At 36.5% G+C, this 22,982-nt stretch overlaps 1 protein-coding gene across 1 annotated transcript in view; it reads left to right on the top strand.

Annotated features, from left to right (window-relative positions):
• LOC145690364 (uncharacterized) overlaps positions 1 to 22,982 on the top strand; it is a 65,287-nt gene that overhangs the window by 3,814 nt on the left and 38,491 nt on the right. The window contains exon 2 of the mRNA XM_081765190.1: positions 21,498 to 21,692. Within this exon, the coding sequence (XP_081621316.1) occupies positions 21,498 to 21,692 (195 nt within the window). The remainder of the gene's footprint in view (positions 1 to 21,497; positions 21,693 to 22,982) is intronic.

The following is a 22,982-nucleotide window of genomic DNA, read 5'->3' as shown; positions in this document are numbered from 1 at the left end:
AAGGCGTTGTGCTTCTAGAATGGAATTCCAACCTACGGCTGAATTCCTTCCCTCCCTCTCGATAATTCCAACCGTGACTGAGTTGGAGCTAAATATAACAGTAGTTTAATGAATTACAAAACCACGTATATATATTAATGTAATAAGTGATTTTCCTCGAATTCTAGAAGGATATTTATATCTAGACTTACCTTCAGGCAGCGAGCAATATGCATCTATTTTCCTTGTTATCAAAACAACGTCTGAAACATCAGCTCGCAGACGTCTGTTGTTTCCAAAATGTAAACCAGGAGTGTGTTCATCAACTCAACTAAAATGTACCATCACAAAATCTAGATCTTTCTGCCAAATACACAAGTAGCATATAAGTAAGTATACCATATGAAGGAGTTCATTTTGGTCCGAGTACTTCTTATCAAACCATCCTGTGGCAAAGCCTGTAAATCATGCAACCAACAATGTTCTGCTGATTTGTTGGTTTCTTGCCCTATCAGGATGGATTTCGAAGTATATAGAATAGGAATACATAGAAAACAACTTTTTAAGGATATCTTGAGAGCAATTGGATAAATCATCTCCATCAACGAACGTGACTGCTAAGTTTAGCCCTCTACATCAGTGGTTCCCAACCTTTTTGACTGACGATATACTTTACTGAGCGCCCGCGACATCGCCACACGTTTCTGTAAAAGTAGTGACTATGTAATACTTAGCATTGTTGGTGCCGGTAGAGGCGTTGACCAGTACAGCCTGTTGCGAAATTGATTTTAACTAATGATTAAATTCTTCATGATTTTTAAATACTAAAATTTCGCTACACTCCCTATGAGACTGCACTACACACTGGTTGGGAACAACTCCTCTATATCCTGGCCAAAATTGATGATGATCCCAGAGATGGCTTGGGTCAATGAAAACTTGATCCATGACCCACCAAAACCTATCGTCATCAACTCTGACCCATGATCCACGCCCTCCTGTCCATTGACTTAAAGAGTTTACGCTTGTAATTAAAAAAAAAAAAAAAAAGCTGTGAAATATACTGAATTTCAGCTCTGTAAGTTGAACGGCTAGTGAGCTATTCAATTTTTCGCACAAATTCGGACCCCCATCCCCCCCTTAGGATACGTATTATAATGAAGGCGATATGATAACATGCCAGTTAGAATTGGGGCCTGACTATATACCGAAAGTCATTTCATTTGACTTTGCCATTCGGCCATGATAATCACGCATACATACTATAGTTACATTCATTTTTATATATATTAGAAATGATTCAAAAAATATTTTTTTCCAATAGTCAGCTCCTCTAAAAACGCACAGGCTCTGTCTGGAAAGCCAAATAGTAAGTCCCATTGTTATTATATCAATTACAAATATCAATATCCGTAAGTGTCTGAAGGTCTTTTTTCACTTACCATTAGATATACTCATCTTAGGTAAGTACAGAATAGAAACAAATGAAAAAGGAAGAAAAATGAAAGCTTTGAAAGTAAAACGTAGGCAAATTCACCGGTGTTCAGAGAATTCTGTCTATAGTGCACTGAGCAGAGTGGGCCATGGTGGTTCGATGGGTCAGAGTGGGTCACGTTCTATTGACCCACGACCCACTGACCCCACTCAGAAATCTTGGTCACGACTCACTGACCCACTTCATTTCTGGATGATTCATTAAGTAATTCTTTAGATTTTATATCTCCTAGGAAGACAGATGAACAGATTAAATACATAAAGGAGCTTTTGCTAAACCAAATTTCTTAACAACTTTATTTTAGTATTACTTATTTGTGTACTCCGGTATACTCTAATAGGGAAGGCGCGTGGTTCCCTGTTCAAATTCTAGTGAAGACTAAAAAATTTGGTATTCACCTATCATCAAGGGCTACAATAATTAAGAGATAGTTTACCCCATTTTAGAAACTCAGAAATAACGGCATCGAAATACGACTACGCATCACTTATCGGTCGACGAAGGTTTTATGTTTTATTGTGTACCAGAGCATTATTTCCATAATTTCACATCTGTATTTTACAAACTACACTACATAAATACGTGTCATGCGAACCACAGATTTGGTTGCCTATAAAATATCTGCTCAAAAAAAAAAAAAAAAAAAAAGTGTTTGATTCGAGGTTTTGTGTTTTACGTCCTTATGAAATACTGGGTTATGAAGGACTGGGTCTAAAATTAACGTCGCCTTTGAAGTACAACCGGGGATTTGACGAACGCACAAACAGTCATACAAAATTAACTCTCACATCAGGGGCAATCATGAGGGTATTCATCGGGTTTTGATCCCCCAAACCTTCCTAACTGAACATACATTTGTACACTTTCTCAATAAAACTATAGTTGTTTAAGAGGGAAATAATTGATGTAACATGAAAATTTGATCTTACTTCATCTGTATAAAACAATCTAGTTCTACCATTTTTTCTGAAAATATAGCTGGAAGTATTTTAAAATTGATTATCGTCTTTTCGGGTGCAGAATATTATCCGTTCAATACTACATACACGTAGTGGGTTGTGGTATTGAACACCCCCACCCCTAAGCTTACACCCCTCGTAACATAAATTTCTGGGTGCGCACCTGTCTCACAGGGTAGGTCGTTCTCCACCATAGTATCTTTTCTTCATGAGAGCTAGATTACAAGAACACGCCAGATCCCGGCCGCGACTTTGTGGTGGACATCGTGTCTGGAAGTTTTACCAGCTTTCTCAGCGCTCATCTAATGGGTAATCCTATGATGAAAATAATTTCTAAGGGGATTAGTTTACCAAAAATTCCTTTATGTATTTACTGTCCGTGAGTCTGTCCAAGAGACGCAAAATCTCAAAAATACTATCAATTTTGACCAGGGTGTAGAGAGGAAAGTTCCGCTAAATTGTCGGAAATTTCTCCAACAAAAATAGCAATTGTCAAAATTTTAATTATTGCAAAATAATATACATATCCTCTTGATAGTAATCAAGTTCGTTCATGGACGTGATCTATCTAGTTGATCCAAAGATATGGACAATCAAAACTCGGTTCCCCATGTATTCATTCCTATAGGAGTAATTATGGATATAATCCTTCCTTGATAGACTACTCGCAGTGTTGCTGTGATGAGAGGGTTAGTATACTTTCCAGGATACAAAATGCTAATGTACCCGTGGAATAACTACAATAAAATGAAACTAAATGACTTTCTATTTGACAAATCTAAAAACTTAAATATTTTCTGTTTTCAAATATTTATTCATCTTATTAAAGTTTTTCGAGTGGGGGAAGGGAGGGCGAGGAGAAATGCAAAAATTCAAGCTTCACTCTTGACTTTGTGTACAATGACAAACCAAACTCTTTTATGTGGTGTACACTGACACTTCTAGTTGTAAATTCTTAAATTTCCTCTAGAAGAGGCTTTTTTTAACCATCTATTCATCTACATTATCAGCGTTTTCTACACCAAAAAAAAAAAAGCCATAGACCCTATACAATTATGTGAAAATATGTGAAATTACAGTTTAAAAAGCAGCTAAAAATTACTCATATAAAGTAATTGAGTGTATAAAATCCAAATTCCTTTGAGACTACTTCCTTAGAAGGAAAATAAAAGCTGTTTCAATTTTCCTGTTTATCTGTGTATCTTTGCTAGAAGTTTTCCTTGTACGCCTGGATGCGCTTAAAGTTATGAAAGCAAAACTTTGTCCTATAAATCCTCCATGCTTGTCATCTCAGGCAATTATAGTAGCTTACATTTATGTTTATTTATGTTTTCGTGTCTTGTCATTGCAGAAAGAATATATATATATATATATATATATATATATATATATATATATATATATATATATATATATAGAGAGAGAGAGAGAGAGAGAGAGAGAGAGACTAGTTTCGGATTTATTTCGGCTGAACCATAGTAATTAAATATTACTGTATTTAAATATATTGAGTAATTTTGATATAAGATAGAACAAATTTCTTATACGATGTTATTGTAGCATTTGAGATGGTTAACGCGTCTAGAGTCTCTCAGTTTCAATGTTTTATTTTATGGAAAATTGATTAACGTCATTACTGTTGGTGAATTATTCTACCGTTGCAATTTAATCTACTTCGGATGATAGTACGTAATTTCCTCACTGAAACACATGGAATTCTACACTCAACCAACCAGTATTAATGTGTTGTCAACCATTCATTTTATTCCCCTTTAGTATATAATTAGGTTAAATTGTCGGAAATTTCTCCAATAAGAATAGCAGTTGTCAAAATTCTAACTATTACAAGATAATATATTTTACATATCCTCTTGATAGTAAATATTTCAATACTAAACAACATTAAGGGGGGGGGGGGCATGGTGGCTCAATGGCAGAGCGCTCATTTCTGTTGCACATAATCTCTGGTTCTTTTCCAGGCCATCTGAGGTTGTGGTGGACAACATCGTGTGCATGGATTTTTTAAAGCAGTTTTCATTTCATTATCATTCACTTTCATTAATCATCCGTATCTTTTAACCTACGGAGCGCGTTGAAATGGTGTCCCGGCGTCCCGACGAAATTCTTCGAGACCCGTAATTTGTGGGTTTGTGTTTCATATTCTCATTCTTAAATTTATCATGAAAATTACCAAGAAATAAAGAACTATCGTCGAAAAATATGACATACCAGTTGACAAAATTGTTACGTTGCGAGAATAGTGCCACTAGTGGACACAGTATTAACTTACTTGATGTGACTCTGATCTGTTATTAATTGTAATTAGTTTTGAGCTCAATGGTTTGTAGTTAACATACGTCTCTTCGCTTCAGGAGACCCAGATTTGATTCCCAGCGGGAGCTCATGTGGTTCGTATTTCACTCTAAACTGTAGGTCAACATCTCGTATAGCCTCGCTGCTGAAAGGGATGCAAAAATCGAATCCATCCATCCATCAAGATTACTTGTATTATTTCATGGCCTTCAAATTTACCGAAAACAATGTGTGTTCTCGCAGTTACCTACCACCCTGTCCCTTTATTATACAGGGTGGTAGGTAACCCCACCGACAAACTTTGGGAGGTGATTCCTTATATGAAATGAAAGAAAAGTTCTAATAAACATGGACGAAAAACGTCTCCTTTCAGAGTCATGAACTGCCTAAAATTTGAAAATTCACGTTTCCAAACGCTCTGCCTTAGAAACTACAGGACCGATCCCAAGCGGTTTAAGGAATTACAAAGGGACTAGTATGCGAACTATCTAAACATCCATGTTTTACCATCCTCCGATCAGCGAAAGGAACTGTAAAAAGGAAATTGAGGTATAGGGATACTCTTTTAAGTACTAATAACGCGTTCGTTTCGCCGATAACGGAGGATGGTAAAACATGGGTATTTAGATAGTTCACATATTAGTTCCTGTGTCATTCCTTAAATCGCTTGTTATAGGTCCTATAGTTTCTAAGGCAGGGCGTTTCGAAATATGATATTTCGAATTTTCGGCGGTTCATAACTCTGAAATGAGATGTTTTTCGACCTATGTTTATAAGAACTTTTTTCTTTCATTTCATATAAGGAATTACCTCCCAAAGTTTGTCAGTGGAGTTACCTATCACTCTGTACAGTGTAATTCTGATGGAACAGTACCGTATTATTCGCTTTCGTTGGATTCGTATTCACTGGATTCGTATTATTCAAGTCGAAAGTGTATTTGTTTTCTTTTCCTTTCTTTCTTTCTTTTTTTTTTCTTTAGAAATATACGAACACTAGTCATCTTCTTTCGAGTGTAACAATACCAAAGAAACTTAGTTCTCTATACATTTTGTGTAGAATAATTTGGAAGTTGATTGCTTCTCTTTTAATATTTTAGTTAAGATTTATTTGTTTCCATCATATGCTTTCTTTCCTTAAGTATTAAAGTATAATTTGTTTCTTGGCGCTTGTTTCGTTGAGATCCACTTACCAGCATACATTTTCCCAATAAAAATAATTAATTCGAACTAAAATTTGACAATTAATAGTGATTTCAGGCGAATTAATGACTCATTATGTCTTGTTTCCCGCATCTAAAGAATTTTGTTGGTTTGATTTATTTGGGATATAAGTATAAATACAAATTAATGTAAAAATAAATCGCACGAAATGGGATTTTCTCCACAGGCTGCCATCACTGGAGTGAAATGAGGTTGAGGTCCAATTTATAAATTTACAAATTTCCTGTCAATCTTTCTGCACCCCTTTGTAGAGAAAGTTATATTATGAACAGATAAATTGAAAATAACAATAGAACACTTAACAGGATTACGTTTCAGGAATTCCACCATCTGGCTTGTGGACAAACAGTGTCAGTAAAGCATAAAATTTGCAACGATCTGAAATAACCTGGTCTGTAAATGTTCTGGTACAGATGAATAAAGTGACAACAACATTCTTTCAAGGTCTTGTGAAAGTTTCTCACAGGAACTATTTAGAAGCTCGTTGACCAACAAAAATGTCAATTCACTGTTTGCTCGTGTAGTTAAATATTATTTGTCCCATGCTCGCAATGTCCTCTCCCGTTTCCTCATCATCCCCCCCTTTTTTTCATGGGCGTTATCTCTTCATCGATGCATGCGTTGATGACAGTTTTGATCACCTTGTCTTATTCACTGCCAAGGTCGCGTGTGTTTTCCCTGTGACTAATGACAAGTGCCAGATGTTAATTTGGAGGCATTGTTCTCCCTCAGTTGACGCCTGTGTGTTGTCTGTCATACTATGAGAGAATTTTATCTCTGTAAGATCTTTGTATAGAAGGTTTATCATTATTATTTCAATGCGTGTGGAAATTTTCCACACATCACACTACATACTAAAAAGAATTAACTTTGAAAGTAGCTATTTTTCAGGAAAATTGTGTGTTAAAGAACTCTTTACACTTACCTAATGGATGTTAATGAGTAGCCATTGGATTTCAATGGTTATTAATGTATATTCATTGTATTTCAATAGTTGTTAATGACTATGCATTAGCATTTCAATGATTGTTAATGGATATCCATTAGATTTCATTAATTGTTGATGGTTATCCATTGAATTTCAATGATGGTTAATGGATATTCATTGAATTTCTTTACCCTGTTAATGAAAAGCTATTGAAAGCTATTAAATTTCAATGGATGTTAATGGAAATGAAATGAACTGAAGTCTTTAAGTTTTACGGCCCACGAATATGCCGGCTAGGTTAAAGGAGAAGGTGATCATGAGAATGAATGAAATGGTGGAATGAAGAAAGTGGGAGGAAACGGGAGAACCCCAAGAAAACCCACGCACGTGGTGTTTGTCCATCACACAGTTCACTTGGCGTGAGCTGGGATCGAACCAAGGAGCCCATAGAGGTGAACGCTATACCACTAAGCCACTGCGGCCCTATGGATGTTAATGGATATTCATTGGCTTTCATTGATTGCTGATGGATGTCCATTGGATTTCAATAGTCGCTAATGGATATCTTTTGGACTTCATTGGTTGTTAACGGATAACCATTAGATGCGTAATCAACAATGACAATTGATAAGTCCAACCAGTGTCATTAATCCATCATTCATAACAACGTCTAATATTCTAAGTAACATTTTTGCACACTTCTTTTGAGCGTTTATTAAAATCTCTTAGTCATAGGCCAATAATTACACCGTTTCTATTAATGTGTCAAACACGACGTGAGTCAGCAAGAGAAATGCCTGCACTAAGGTTATTGAGGACGAGAGATACATCTAACGTCTTTGTACTACGCATTGCACAATATATGGCAACACTGAATTTATATTTAATGTTGTCACTACGGTGAATGGGTTTAGTGAGTAATCCCCTGTCCTGCTTTCTTTTATTCTGGAATATGCGATTTCGTCATGAGTGCAATATTAGATTACAAACATAACAGTAATGCGGCTATTTGTAGTTTAGTGACTGTAAATGTTTGTTCCGAATTCCCAATGACTGATTGCATAGTTATTCCTGTAAAGTAGCATTTCTGGAGGCAAGGAGAACATTGTTACTGGTAACTAAACGCAATTTCTAATGTAAGTTTCCGAGTAATGGCCAGAGCGCTGCTGACTTAAACAGTGGCGTGCATAAGGGGTTTGACGTTTTTACTTTCCTCCTCTATCGTTTTTACTATCCTCCTAAGATATTATGCAAGAATAAACACTTAATATTAAGATATGTATACAGACCTGAAAGTATATGAATTTAGGAACTTGTTCCCCCTTGAAGAACTTCTGCGTACGCTACTGGATTTCCCTATGATGAAACTGTTACGTAGTAGTAGAGGTCTGCACGGGCCTGAATTTTTAGCCCGGCCCGTGAATTTATAATGTGAGGCCCGACCCGAGTCCGAAATATGTTTTAGCATTTAGACCCGGGCCCGGCCCGAGCTCGTGTGATAATCAAATTAGCCCGAATTACAGAAATTTAATAATAATTAACACGAAATTGTATTTTTATTTACAGCAATTAGAGGTTTAATTTTGCAATTGTGCTTTAAAAGTTCTCTAGAAAGAACGGTCCAATAAATATCGTTGCACAGTATACTTTAAAAATTAGGCCCGAAAAAGCTCCGGAAATATATAAAAATTTACTGCTCGAGCCCAGCCCGAGCTCGAAGTGATATATGATTTGTAGGCCCGAGCCCGTGCAGACGTCTACCTTGTAGACCTAATATTGTGTGTGTTTCTTATTCAGGATGCTGTTTAATAACAGGTTGATTAATCGAAAAAACCGGCCTAAGGTAGCAAGAAGTGCATTCACAAATTAGATCGAAATTTGAACGTACGACTATGGTAGGAAAAACGACTCAAAAAATTCTTTTTTTTTTTTTTTTTTTTTTTTTTTACTTAACATACAAACAAGCAATTTTATGCGAAGTTAATTACAAAGCTAATACACTATGTCGTACGTGATCGATGAAAGTAATCCAATCTTGATCAAATTTGACATGGTGATAGTTTTTCAAGAGCTTAGAACGCACATGAAATACACAGTGACCCAATAAAACTTCCACATATTAAAGTGTTATGAGATAAAAATTATTGGAGATAGAAAATTGTTTATGCCAAAATATAAATCACTGTAATTGCGTTAAAAAGAAAAAGCCTTAGATTTGATACCTAGGTAGTGATGATATGAAGTGCGAACGTGAAATAAAGGTAAGGATAGGAATAGCGAAAGAAGTATTTAGGAGGAAGAAAAGTCTATTTTGTTGGTCCTTGAATAAAGAGTTGAGAAAAAGACTCATCAAATGCTTCATGTGGAGTGTTGTACTATATGGTACACAAACATGGACATTACATAAATGCAATGAGAAAAAAACTGGAAGCTTTCGAAATATGGGTGTGGAGAAAAAATAGAATTAGTTGGATTGATCGGAAAAGAAATGAGACAGTGTTAGAAATAGTGGAGGAGAAAAGAACAACTTTAAATGTCATTGAAAAGAGGAATAGAAACTAATCGGGACATTGGCTAGGAAACTATCATGAGTGATGTGCTAGAGGGTATGCTGGAAGGAAAAGGAGGGAGGGGTTGAAGGAGGCTACAGTTGATGTAAACAGTATCAAGAGAGAAAAATCATACATGCAGACAAAGAGCATGGAAGGTAAAAACGGGGAGGGGGGACCCTGACTACGATATAAGTATATCATTAGTTTACTATGAACTTTCAAAAAAATATAAATAATAGCTTCCATTAATTTTGTCCCTCAGAAAATTGGGGCCCAGGGCCTCGCGGCCCTGGGCTAGATCTGTCTCTGTAAGCTTCTCAGTTGCAGCAAGTGACCTGCCAATAATGATGAAATAGTTATGATGATAATGATATTAAGTCAATTAAAAGTACTTCTCTCATCGCTAAGTAAAATACTGTTATGCGCAGCTGCTTGTGTCGAGGATCTTCCAAACCTAATCTTTTTATTCTCGGTCTTCTTTTTCTATTTAGAGCGTTCAGAGCACAAGAGAATCAAGTCCAAAGTTGTGATAAAAAGTACACATAAAGTTTATACAGTGCACTTAAACATAGAAGTACATGGAAAAATTAACCTTTTTTTTAACATTCTGAGAATTATTTACATTTGGATATAAATAGTTTAGGCTCTGAAAGGAGTTTCAAATAAAGGGTTGCCAACTCGGGAAACTAAAAAAACCAGCATCTCCTTAAAAGTCCCTGTGATATAGTTTTAAGTGTGAAGTATATCTGTTCGTACCCATCCATGTTAAGGAAACGTACTATCGTGAACAAAAGTGCATTAGCACCTGTATTCTGTATATCCTTAGTACATTCACTAAGAAGCTTAATAGATAACATTGTGCTATAAATGAGAAACTGAAATCGGCATTGATCATTTTATTGGATTTACCAGTATCCACCACTTCTTTAGAAATACCGAAACAGATGAACAGAATAATATTAATCTTTACGTGACAATTTTGGATTTGGAAAATGAAATTGATTCGTTAAACTTATACTTCAACTACTGGAAGTTGCTTAATGAAGTTTTTTTCACTCTCAATAAATGTATAAAATTCCTTACAAGTAAATTTCAAATTTTCCCTGATACAGTCCCTGTTATCTCTTTATCTAAACAGATAAACAAAATACATTAATCGTTGACAGGCCGGTAGCCAGCCCAAAAATGTAGGGGGGAGGGAGGATGAAGTTAGGGGGGGTCCGATCCAACCATATTATAGTTCATCACCATATTGCAAGCCTACCGTCAAAATTTTAGAGGGGGCCAGCAAAAATTTAGGGGGGACCGGCCCCCTAGATCCCTGGATACCGGCCTGATCGTTGATAGTTGGATTTACAGAATGAAAGTTACTTTTTAAACCTGTATTTCGAACCAGTGTTTCTTCCAGACATGATTTTGGGGGGGGGGGGGCACTGCCCCCCGGAGCTCTGAGAGTGTCCCCCGGAGGAGACCAAAATAATTCATCTATAATATAAAAATAAATTGAATAGTACCAGTAGTGCGCCTCCAGATTACTAAGTGTGCGCCCCGGTACAGTTTTTCTGAAAGAACGACTGCTTCGAACTACATGAAATTGCTTCGAACTAGATACAGATTTGAAAAAAAAAAAGTCATAAAACATCTGGTAAGAAGTTTGTACCGGTCACCGGTTTTAATAAAAACAACCAATATTTCCGGCCAGGTTGGTGAAAAACTGGCCAGTAGGGATGCGCACGAGACGAGTCGAGACAGAATTTTCCTGACAAAATTCGAGTCGAGACATCACTTTTACAGCACATTTTCGAGACGAGACAGCCACATATCTTGTCTCATGCGCATCCCTACTACTGGCCAGTTAGCAACCCTATTCAAATAGAGATCTTAAAAGATTGATCAGAAATGAACTTTATCCCGTTGTGGAATGAACAGAGTTTTGATTGAGGTCTTTCCATTCTTGGTGAGAATTTATGTAGTTTGAATGTCAGCAGCATAATGATGGACAATTACTACAAAGCCCTAACAATTTCGGATATAGTCTAAAATCATTATTCTCTCATGAAGGGAAATTTAAGGTTAAAAAGGAAACCACTAGAAGGGATTTATGATTATTATCATTACGCTGATCTGAAACTTAATGTTACAACTTCCAATTTGTTATTTCCAGATATGATAAACAGTGTTTACCGAACAGAAAAGGAACAATGCCTTTCCTTTTTGCCGTTGTTAATGGAAGTAAACGTTTGTGTGCATGAAAAGAGGAAAGCTCACATCAACAATGAGGAGAAAACAAGTACTTCCGCGGAAAGCACGGAATAAAATAAAATTGAGAAAAAAAAAAACTTTGGTATTTTGTTATGTCCTGTGCTGTACCGTAACTAACAGTGGGCGTGTTTACGTCCTTCACGAAAAACTGTGTTGCGTTGTTTTTATTTCCGGTGGCTCTCTCCAACGAGAACAACATGCAATCCACTTATGCTGTGCTGATATGTTAACATGGGAGATAATTGGCCTGCTCTTGTTACGGAATAATGAATTTTCCATTTTTTTCGTTACCATTTTTGATGTTACGCAATATGATATAACTGAGGCAAAAAGAACAAGCATAAATTTAATACAAACTGAAAAGGAAGCATACACGAAAACAGCATTGTATGTTTAATATTAGTTATCGTTTGTTCTTGCTCAAAATGTTTTGACTGTTATAGCCTACTCCTTTAATTTAACTATAGCGACAAGTTGTACTGTAAAATTCACCTACAGCCGTTTTATGCGGGTTGTCCTCAAAACACCTGGAGTATTCGCAATGTGTAGTTCACCTCTTCATCCAGCGTTGCAGAACGTTAGCAGAATTTCATCTTAGGGGAGGGGAAATCAAAATCCAAAGTTAAATATTATTTCAGGCGTTTGTATACTGCGGTACTTATCTTAATATGATGAATGTTTATTTTTGCGTAATAGCTTTCTCATGGAACAGGGAATAAAACCTGGAAACCCTCCCCTTGCGCCACTGCAGCATTCTTTGAGCTTTTCTGTGTTGTGTAATCTCAGAATTATTGTTATGCTTCATTACTGTTGATTAGGCTCAGATATTGTTTTGTTCTAACTTTGTTCTTGCACGAATTTTTTTGTCTCTCATTGTTCTGTAAAGTGTAATGCTTGTGTTTTCTAATAGCAAGCTGAAAAGTAGCTGAAAAGGTATTGTGCGCCTTCGTTTCCCATACATGCTAACTGCTGAATGGTATCGCATAAAAAATTAACAGACTTATTAACCCTAGGAATGCCAAGTTATCTTAGGTTACAGGTCACTTCAGGGGGGAGGGCTCCTCGAACCCACTCAGTAATTTTTTATATAACATAATTAAAGGTAAAAGAGTGACTTAAAATTTTGTTAGTCCATAAGCATCCCTGTACTCCTGTACCATAAAAAAAATGACTTATTTTGTTTTCTGTAAAGGAAGCTGCAGTATTCTTTGTTACTGTCGAGCTGACAAGAATGTATACATCCAGTGGTGGATCTAGAAGATAAAAACTGGGGGGGGGGGGGGCAGCCAGAGCCCAGACTATGATAAGTATATCATAAGTTTACTAAAACATATAAATAATAGCTTAAATTATTTTCGTCACTCAAAAAGCAGGGGCTCAGGCCTCCCAGCCCCGGACTAGAACCGCCACTGGCACCCATGTGCCGGCATTGTACAAAACTCATGCCTGGTTCGGCAGTGTAATCAAATACATATTGTATTTAGTTCAGAGACATGGGTGATGAAATTACTTTTGATATTCTGGCCAGATAATAGTCTAGTAGTTAAATTCGTTATGGTGTTGAAATGAAATGGTTCCAGGCAGTCCAAAGGGGGGTCCTGGAACTTACTATCCTATTTTCTAAGCTACTTATGAAATAGTTGTTTTGGCAAAGTTTCAAAGTAAATGTAATTAGCAAATAACTAAATAAGAACAACTGGCCGATAACATTTTATTGGATTTTTTTTTTCACAAAGACTACCTTATCGGATCGAGGAACCCCCGTTGAAAGTCCTAGGATTTAATTAAAAGAAACAAACTCAAACCAGTGCCGTCTGGGCCAAATTGTTTGGCTATGTTAGAGAAATGAAGGAATAAAGATGATTGCTCATTTTATTCGTTTCTCCGTTACCTTCCGAAAATGGTATCTGGGCGATACCACGAAAGATTAATAACATAAAGATGTTAAACAATCTGTACTAAGTGCCTTCCTCGTTGGTGGAGTTGCTTTAAACGCATTGCGGTGATTCGAATTTCATCTTATACTGTTAGGTCCACGTTGCATAAGCTTCGCTACTGAAAAGAGATGCTAAATTAAAAATAAATAAATAAATAAATAAATAAAACCGTGCGCTAAAAAGATTGTAAATTTAATTTATCAAGTTGCTTTAAAACCTTTGGTTGAGGAATACTGTAAATCATGCTAATACATGAATATATAAACTTAATATATGAATATTATTGAACGGGTTATGTCAAGATGTTTTTAAATATTTATACTACAAAATACTTTCTTCAGTTAACGTGGCATTTTTCCTTCAGCTGAATTTTACTCCAAGAGTAAACCTATTTTGTCACCTATGCAAGGATGAAAAATTCTTTGAAGGTCGCTGGCATGCAAATGCATTCGATTTTGCTGAATAATTTCTCCTTGAATAAGGCTGAGTAAGAATGACACGCCTTCAATAGATGTTACATACGTCACTTCATATCCATTTCTCAATGATTTTAAATTGCAAACATTTACTGAGTTTGAAGAAAATTCTACATTTTCCTCCAACACCACATTTCGAAGCTCTAAATATTTCTTCTCTAACTTCCTTAATGTCCAAGTCTCCGAACCATACAATCCAATGCTCCATATACTTTCTATAGCACTTGACCAACTTCTTCCTAAGTCCAATTAAATATTGAGCCTGCTAGTTAAGAGTGATCTTTCTTGTTGAATGCTTCTTTGAGCATGCCAATTTTTGGCCTGTATCTTTGGTACAGTAAGCGTCTTTCGTCAAAATACTTCCCAGATACCTGAAATTACTGACCTTTTCAAGTTCTCTTTGTCCTACTTTGACCCGTAAGGGCGCGTTTCCACGGGATGTTCTCAGAATTTTCGATTTTTCGATGTCGATTTCCATTCCATATAGTTTCCCAGTGTCAACTATTTTGTCAATCATCTCTTATAAAAAGATAAAAGAAAACCGTTTTTAGTAGCAGTAGCGGCGTGTCTCAATGCATGATTCTGAATGTTTTATACATTATTCTTAATATTCTGCAGTATTCTTAATTAAATCATTATTCTTTTAGTTATTTTAATGCAATTTTCTGTTTATTCAGCTTCTAGGGACGCTTTGCTCTTGTTAGTAACGTCATTTCAGATTTTGCTAAGAAGGGCAAGATTGTAATTTAGTGAAAAACATGTATTTTTCGCAGTCAGGGGGTAATTCCCCCCCTCCTCCCCAAATGACGCCCTGGTCGTCATTGCGGATTACAGAGCCGATTAGCTAGAGTACACATAAAGTTACTTTGCGTTTCCATTTAATCGGAGCAGCCTTTTTCCTTTTAACTTAAGTCGAGTCGCGAAAATGTCCTTTTAAAAAAACTGTAACAGGTAGAAAGCTTCTTTCCAACGCTGATGAGCTAGCATGAATCTGCATTGCAGGATGGGAATCGTTGTTAATTGACTGCTAGAATTAGAGACAACCACAAAACTCATGGCATGGCAACAACCATCTCAAATTCTTGCACCCTGATAACTCATTCCATCTTGTATTGTGTTTACACACAGTGACGCCAGAAAATGGCTCGAATGCTGAACACATTAATTTCCAGGAACGGATTCAGTGCAGTGGTAAATCTAGCCCGGGCCGGGGAAGTCTAGACCCTCAGTTTTTTGAGTGACATAGTAAACTCATGATATATCATAATCTGGGTTTTAGCAGCCGTCCCCCAGCTTTTACCTTCTACTTCCACCACTGACTCAGTGATCGTGGTCAATAAGGAGCAGAAGTTCTAGGTTTGTTTTAATGTTACATATTAATAATGGTTTGATAGGTAAATTCAAGTTGTAATAAACATAATAATAAAATAGAAAAATATCCATATGTTGCTAAGAGACAAATGTCGTATAGCGACTCAATTTCACGGTCTGCAAATCTGATAGCATGAAGTATGGGTCTACTGTATTGTGTAATTTGACTTATTGTTTAGTTGATTAAATTATGCATTAGCAAACAGTAGATGTAATAAAAAACAACTTTATTTCGTAGCTACTAAACCATAAGGGAACCAAAATTTTAGTATTGCATTTTGATTTTTCCAATATTTTCAAAAATCAAAAAAGAAAAAGAAAAGAAAAGGAAAAAATGAAATTTTTGAGTTTTAGGTCCCACGGTTATGCCGGTTAGGCTAAAGGAGACGGTGATGATGATGAATGAATGAAATGGTGGAATGAAGAAAGTCGGAGGAAACGGGAGAACCCCGAGAAAACCCACGCATACGGTGTTTGTCCACCACAAAGTTCACTTGGCGGAAGCAGGGTTTGAACCCGGGACCCCATGCACCATAGGTGAACGCTCAGCCACAGTCACCGCGGCCCCAGAAAAGAAAAAAGAAGTAAAAGAAAAGAAAAGGGTGAATCAACAAAATCGCTTCTATAACGCAGACAGAATTTGCAGGTAATGTTGCCAGATAAATATACAGGGTGGCCCAAAAGTAGGTATACACCCCTGCATTGATCAAATATAACATTCTAGGTCATAGGTTTATTTGCTTCGGTTGTTCCGAGCTTAAGATAGCCCATAAGTAAAAGATACTAAGAAGAAGTAATAAAGAAAGTAAGTCTACCTGATGGATAACAATAAGAAATGATATAAAAAGCAATGAGTTGATCAGTACGGGACTGTATACCTACTTTTGGGCCACTCTGTATTGTTTCATATTTTCAACCTTAAAATTAATCAAAGGTACTTTTGGATTTGAGGCCCACAGAATTTGGTAGAGGTTTGTGTGGTAGACTTTGAATATTGTTTTACGAAATCATATAGCTTACTAAACCTCGAAAGAACTCAATTGGTGTTAATCGAACGAATAGAAACTCAAAACACGTTAACTTGAATGATCCTACCTTGAACTATTTTTTGTACACACAATAGTATGTTGCTTATGATCAAGCAGTGCTTAGAATTAATTGAATTATAATGAATGACACAAACAAGTAAGTTACGGAGAACAAAAGAATTGCGCACCGCAAGGTCAGTGGATTTGTCATCATCATTAAATTGCAGTGAACCAGAGTTGTTTTTCTCCCTTTGCCTGTAACTTGTAGAAGACTGCATAGATCTTTAAATCCAAGTAAAAATCTTGTAGACTGGTTCTTACATGACCTTGGGAGTCACTCTACAAGGTTAGTGATGAAATGTTTTCAGACAGCACTAGACCCTTACTTGGACAATACTTGGCACTGAACACATTAAAGTAGAAACGAAACCAATGATTTTATTTTATTATTATTATTTGATGCGTCATACCAGTATTGTTGAGACACGTCAATTACTGCTAGTGCTAATTATGAGAGAGAGTGATGAAAGCATAAAATAAAATAGCATGCTAAAAGTCTCGTTAGGTCTTATAGAGAGCTCCTTCGTGGCTAAGCGATTAGCGTACGCGCCTTTGGCGTGGAAGATCCGGGTTTGATTGCCGGTGGGAGCTTATGTGGTTCGGATTCCACGTTAATCAGTAGGTCCACGTCTCATATAGCTTCGTTGCTGAACGGGACGTTAAACTCAAATTCAACTCAACTCGTTAGGTCTTATAAGTTGTTATTTTTTTAAAACTAAGTTCCAGCTATTATGAATTATAGCTGAAGCACATAAATTCAGTGCTGCCATTTGCCTGCTGCCAATCTTGAATCGTGCAGTGATGGTTAAAAAAAGTGAGTTTCGTTTCACAGTTAACTTCCAAACTACGAGAATTGAACATTGGAACAGATCAGTAAGTTCAGAGTGCAATAAAGAATACTCGTAGTGAGAGATGAACCTATTAAATAGAAAGTTTCTACCACTTCCTGTTTGTAGTGTCGGATCTAGAAGGTAAAAACTAGGGAAGGGGCACATCCAGGACCCAGACTATGATAGGTAGGACCCAGACTATGATAGGTATATCATAGTTTACTATAAAGTTTCAAATATCTATCTATTAAAATGCTACAATAGCAATTAAAAGCGCCTGATCTCCAACCTGTAACTCTGGCTTTCAAATCTTTCATTTACGGCTGTGTGTGATTTCACGTTTACAGAGACAAACGTTTTAAGTATTTGTACTTTAAATAGTGTAAATTAGTTAACTATATATTTTTCATAAAGTTTATGATATAAAATTATTGTTCAAAGCCTTTGTATTTTAATAAGCCTTCTCTAAAATCAATGCATGTGAATTGTGCTTCCATCTTCCGAGTTCTTTTAAACTATGTTTATATGTTTGTGGTCAATCCTTTCGATAATGAGATCTCGGAAACTACAGGCTCTGGAAAGATGACGTTTTCACTGATCGATTGAAAACTTTGCGTAGATTGTCCAGTTCTAATTGAATATTAAAAAACATGGCCATTATTTCTTTATTACATTTTTTTAGAGTACACTGGAAGCGTTGAAATTAAAAAAAAAACAACTAAAGCATCATATCCTATGCGTTATACATTCCAACACCACAATGTTGTATATTGCGGTTGTATATGTCTCAGGCGTTTGTTCCATGGCCAAATAATAGTGAAAAAGGAAGGATAACCATTTCTCGAGTCTAAGATAAATCTTTATTTTTTGTGTGTTTTGCCCAACGAACACCATATATAACTGATATTATAATTAATTGTATATGTAATGTATTTGCTTATTACATATTGCATGCAAGAAGAAAGAAAATACTGGTCATACATGAATTAGAAACTCCAACCGGAAGTAGGCTCAAATCTTGCAAACGGTGCGAGATATTGAGAAAAAGTAATCGAAAAAATCTCCCCTTTATGATACCCCTTGCCGATTTTTTTTAAAATCAAGACGTCTTTCACTTGTGTCTGTAAAGGGACATGTATATATGTTGTGAGGAATGAGAAGGAGATTTATGCTCATATGCGAATGATGTGCTGTGTAGAGAGCGCAGCTTCAACTAGTATGTAAGTAATATTTTATGTTATTTTTGTCACTGAAAGAATACGGGAGCGTAACCCCCCCCCCCCCCCCGACCCGGGCTAGATCCACCACTGCCTGTTTGAATAGAGATTTAATGGAGGAGATGAAACTTATTCTTGGAACGCTGAATCAACTCTAGAAAACAGCCTCTCGTTATTTCTTATAGTTTTTGCTCTATGGAAATCAATATTTAAACCAGAAGTATTTGTAAACTTCTATCCCTTCCGGTTTTAATAAAAGTGTTATGCATGGAGATTATATATTTTCGTAATATGTTGAATCGATTAAAAAAAAACAAAACGCTTGTCGGTGTCTATTACATTTCGTACATATGGCGAGCAACATTGAATCCAAAAATACTAGTTTATTTCTTTCGGTTTCAGTAGAGTAATGAATGTTGAAGTAGTATCCTTTCTTCAGACATTGAATCTATCCTTTTTTATATATAAAAAAAGAGGAAAAATCGTTATTATAGTTTTAGTCCTATGGCGATCAGCGTTGAAACCGGAAATGGTTTATTTCTACCATTACTGGTTTTAATAGAGGATTAATGGGGAGATGAAACCTACTCTTTGAACGGTAAATAGATTGACAAAAAATCGCTTCTCGATCTCTTACCGCCTGCGCTCTATGTAAATGAATTGAAATGAAATCTTTCGGTTTAACTTTCCACGATTATATCCTTTAGGATAAGGGAGACGATGATTAAGGCAAGTGAATGATGATGGAATAATTGGTGGTATTAGAATGCGGGAGGAAATGGGAGTACTCCGAGAAAACCTACAGACATGATGTTGTCCACTGCAAACTTATTTAGCCGGGGATCGAACCAGAGACCCCATGCGCCAGACGTAAGCGCTCTACCACTGAGCCACCGTGTCTTTGTTCTATGAAAATCAGTATTGAAACGATTCAAACCAGAAATACTAGTAAATGTCAACCATTTCCAGTTTTAGTAGGGTGTTAGGATGGTTATGGTACGTTTTCTTGAGACGCTGAATCGATTTCAAGAAACAACTTGTCGTTATTTATTACCGTTTTTCTTCTATGAATAGCTTGAGACCGGAAACGGTTGATTTCTACCATTTCTAGTTTGAATCAGGGCCGTACTGTGAGGGGTAAGGGGCAAGCGGGGCGACGGCCCCGGGCGCCGAAGTAAGGGGACGAAAAAATCGAGAGAAAAAGGGGCAAAAGAAAGGAAAATTACTTGGAATATATGTATGAGGGCGCCGTCGTATACTCTCGCTCCGGGCGCTGATTTTCCACGGCACGGTACTGGTTTGAATAGAGGGTTAACAGAGGAAATAGAACCCATTCTTGGAATACTGAAATCGATGACTTAGGGGAAACAAAAAGCTTCTTGATATCCTTTACTGTTTTAGCTCGAATACCTATCGACAAACAGAGTTGAGTTGATTTTGAGTTTAACGTCCCTTTTCAGCAGCGAGGCTATATGAGACGTTGACCTACCGATTAACGTGGAATCCGAACCACATGAGCTCCCGCCGGGAATCGAACCCGGATCTCCCACACCAAAGCTATCGACAAACAGACAGGTGGACATTAACCATTCTATAAGTTCGACATTTACGCATAGCTTAGTTTGGAAGTCTGTAAGTTAGGCTGAAAAATCTATGTTTATGCAGAAGTTGAAATCTTTATATCTACGTAGTGTGAAATTGGCATTTTTTTTTTTTTTTTTTTTTTTTTTTTTTAGTTTTTAATATTATATTCCGAAATTCGCAAATGAAGTGTAATGTAATAAGTGGAGTCGAAAAATGAAGGTATCAATAATGTTCACTAACAAAATGAAATCTTACTTTCCTGAGCTTCGTTGTAACTATACTTTACGTTCACAGCTTTGGGGCGGAAGACTTATGTTCGATTCTTGGTGGGCCCTTCCCTGCCCCCATATCTTCGTTGTCTCATGTAGCTTCTGTGCTGAATGCACCATAAACCCAAAGTAAATCTCATCTACTTTCAACAATTATTCTCTTCCCTGTAACCCAAAAGAAGTGGCCAATAATAATAATAATAATAATAATAATAATAATAATAATAATAATAATAATAATAATAATAATAATAATAATAATAATAACTGACTAATGTAAAATAAAGTAATTTGTAAAATGGTGAGTTGAAATAAGATAGCTCCGAGAAAATCCACACAAACTTATTGTCTACCATATTACGATTAATGACAAGTGTTCACTTGTTTGCAGTATAGGATAGAAGCAAAGAATTGTGAGACAGTGTTTGTTGTTAATCAGCAAGAAGAGGATGTGGTTTTTTATTTTTGATAATGTGGTAGCTCGGCATTGCTTTTGTACTCCACAGTATAGGAGTGTTCTTTAAATCAAATGCCACATTGTATATGAACACACAACTCACAGAATATTCCTTATAACAGGAATTGTTTATCAGTTTTTATGTTGTGAGTTCCTTAACTGCTGCAATTCTTACAAATTCAATCATGGTTTACTAATATATATTTTATTTATAGCAGGGGCGGATCCAGGGGGGACAATAGGGGCGATCGCCCCCCCCCCAGAAGAGGATACTTTCTTATTTTATATATAGAAATAGAACTCATCCCAAAGTTTGGAGCCCTTAAAAGTAGCAGTATGACAACCCACCGCCCCCCCCCAGAAGTCGGTCCTGGATCCGTCCCTGATTTATAGATTGAGAAGACCCTCCTTTCCTTACCAGTTTCGCAGAATTTTAAAACTTGATTTATTAAAATTATAGATTTCAGGTATAATTATTATTTCTACTTGTTATGGTTATGTGAAATATTTATTTTCTAAATCATGAATCAATTCTAATGAGTATTTCTATTTTGCTTAGTTTCAGATGCCGAATCACGTGACCAAGAGGAGCCAAAGAGTGTGGGTGCCGAATCCGATACCCCACAACGCCCAGTGAAGCCTGATGGTGTTGATGATATCGATGATGATAGAGAAATTATTGTCGAAAGAATACCTTTGTTCTATACGCCACTTTTCTCGAACCCTTTCTCAGGATTATTCCAAGGAATGCAAGGTAAGAACCAACGAACTGTACAATTAAGAAAATAAGGAAAGAAGTACATATATCAAGAAACAATAACTAATATATTGATAATTTTAAAGAATATAAAATCTCAACTTTTGTACATGAAAATGGGCACTTATCTGCAAATTTCGTAGCACCCGCTACAGCGGTCGCTAGTCCCCTTGCAATTATTCCATAAAGAACATACAGAGGTGTCGTATTGTTAATTCCGCCTTCTAGCACTCGCGAGGATTGACGTAAATAGGATATTCTGATAGGGAGGCCTGGTCTCTTCTGAAAGAACGTTTCAGTTTCATCCTGGGAAGGGGGGGGGGGGCAACAGTGTTCCATAGGGCACCTGGTCAACCCTGGTCTCCTCTTGTTATGCCTATATTCCCCAGATAAACTTGTACCAATCAGAGTGGCCCAAAAGTAGGTATACAGTCCTGTATGCTTTATATATGTAGGTCTGTATACCTACTTCTGGGACACTCTATGTGGAAGACAAAAAACATCTAGTCTTCTTAACTACTTTACCAGTGAATGTCTACAAATGTTTGTTTATTCAGTGGCGGCTCTTACGGAAGTCAAATCGACAAAAATTGAACTAAGGGAAGAAAAGTTACTGTATACAAGATTTAGTACATTAGGTGAGTGTTCTTCCCTCAGTTTGAAGCTATAAAAGTTTAATTCCTACCAAAGTTCGCTTCCTTCAAGGTTCGCTACTGATTTCATTGTTTAGGCAAAAATAGAACAGAATAGGTTGTAAATTTCTTCATGTGTCTCAATTAACTGCCCCTCCTTTTCTTGAAGTGATTATCTTTCTTCTGATTGGTGGATATTCTTCATTCTTTCTTTTCATTGGAGCAGTGGAAGACTCTTCTCATATCTTCCTTCTCAAAGCAATGAATCTGAGAAGAAAGAAGAATGAAATACGTCTACCAATTAGATGAAAGATTGAGAGAAAGAGCGGGCAGTTGATTGAGACACAAGAAAAAAACTTCGCTAGTCATTTTGTTCGATCTTCGCCTAAATAATATTTGGATATCCATGTGTGAAGTAGCCAAGCAGGCTAGACGTGCTTTCACAAATGGTCTCAACTTATGAAGACGATTTCTTTTGTCTCTAAAATGCTATCTTGTGATATGTAACTTACATACGTGGATCAGCTATGAATCAGAGGGGCGGAACGCCAGTCCGCTTGGTAATGCACACTTGCTTGCCTATGAAGTGTGACTTTACACTACGCATGTCACAGTATTTCCGTCAGCTGTGAAAAATACGAGGTTTTGATAATTG

The sequence above is a fragment of the Thermobia domestica genome, chromosome 7, assembly GCF_964235325.1.
Source record: "Thermobia domestica chromosome 7, izTheDome1.hap1.1, whole genome shotgun sequence".
NCBI classification, from domain to species: Eukaryota; Metazoa; Arthropoda; class Insecta; order Zygentoma; family Lepismatidae; genus Thermobia; species Thermobia domestica.
The sequence above is the reverse complement of the archived record's forward strand: the minus strand, read 5'-3'. Positions and strand labels throughout refer to the sequence as shown.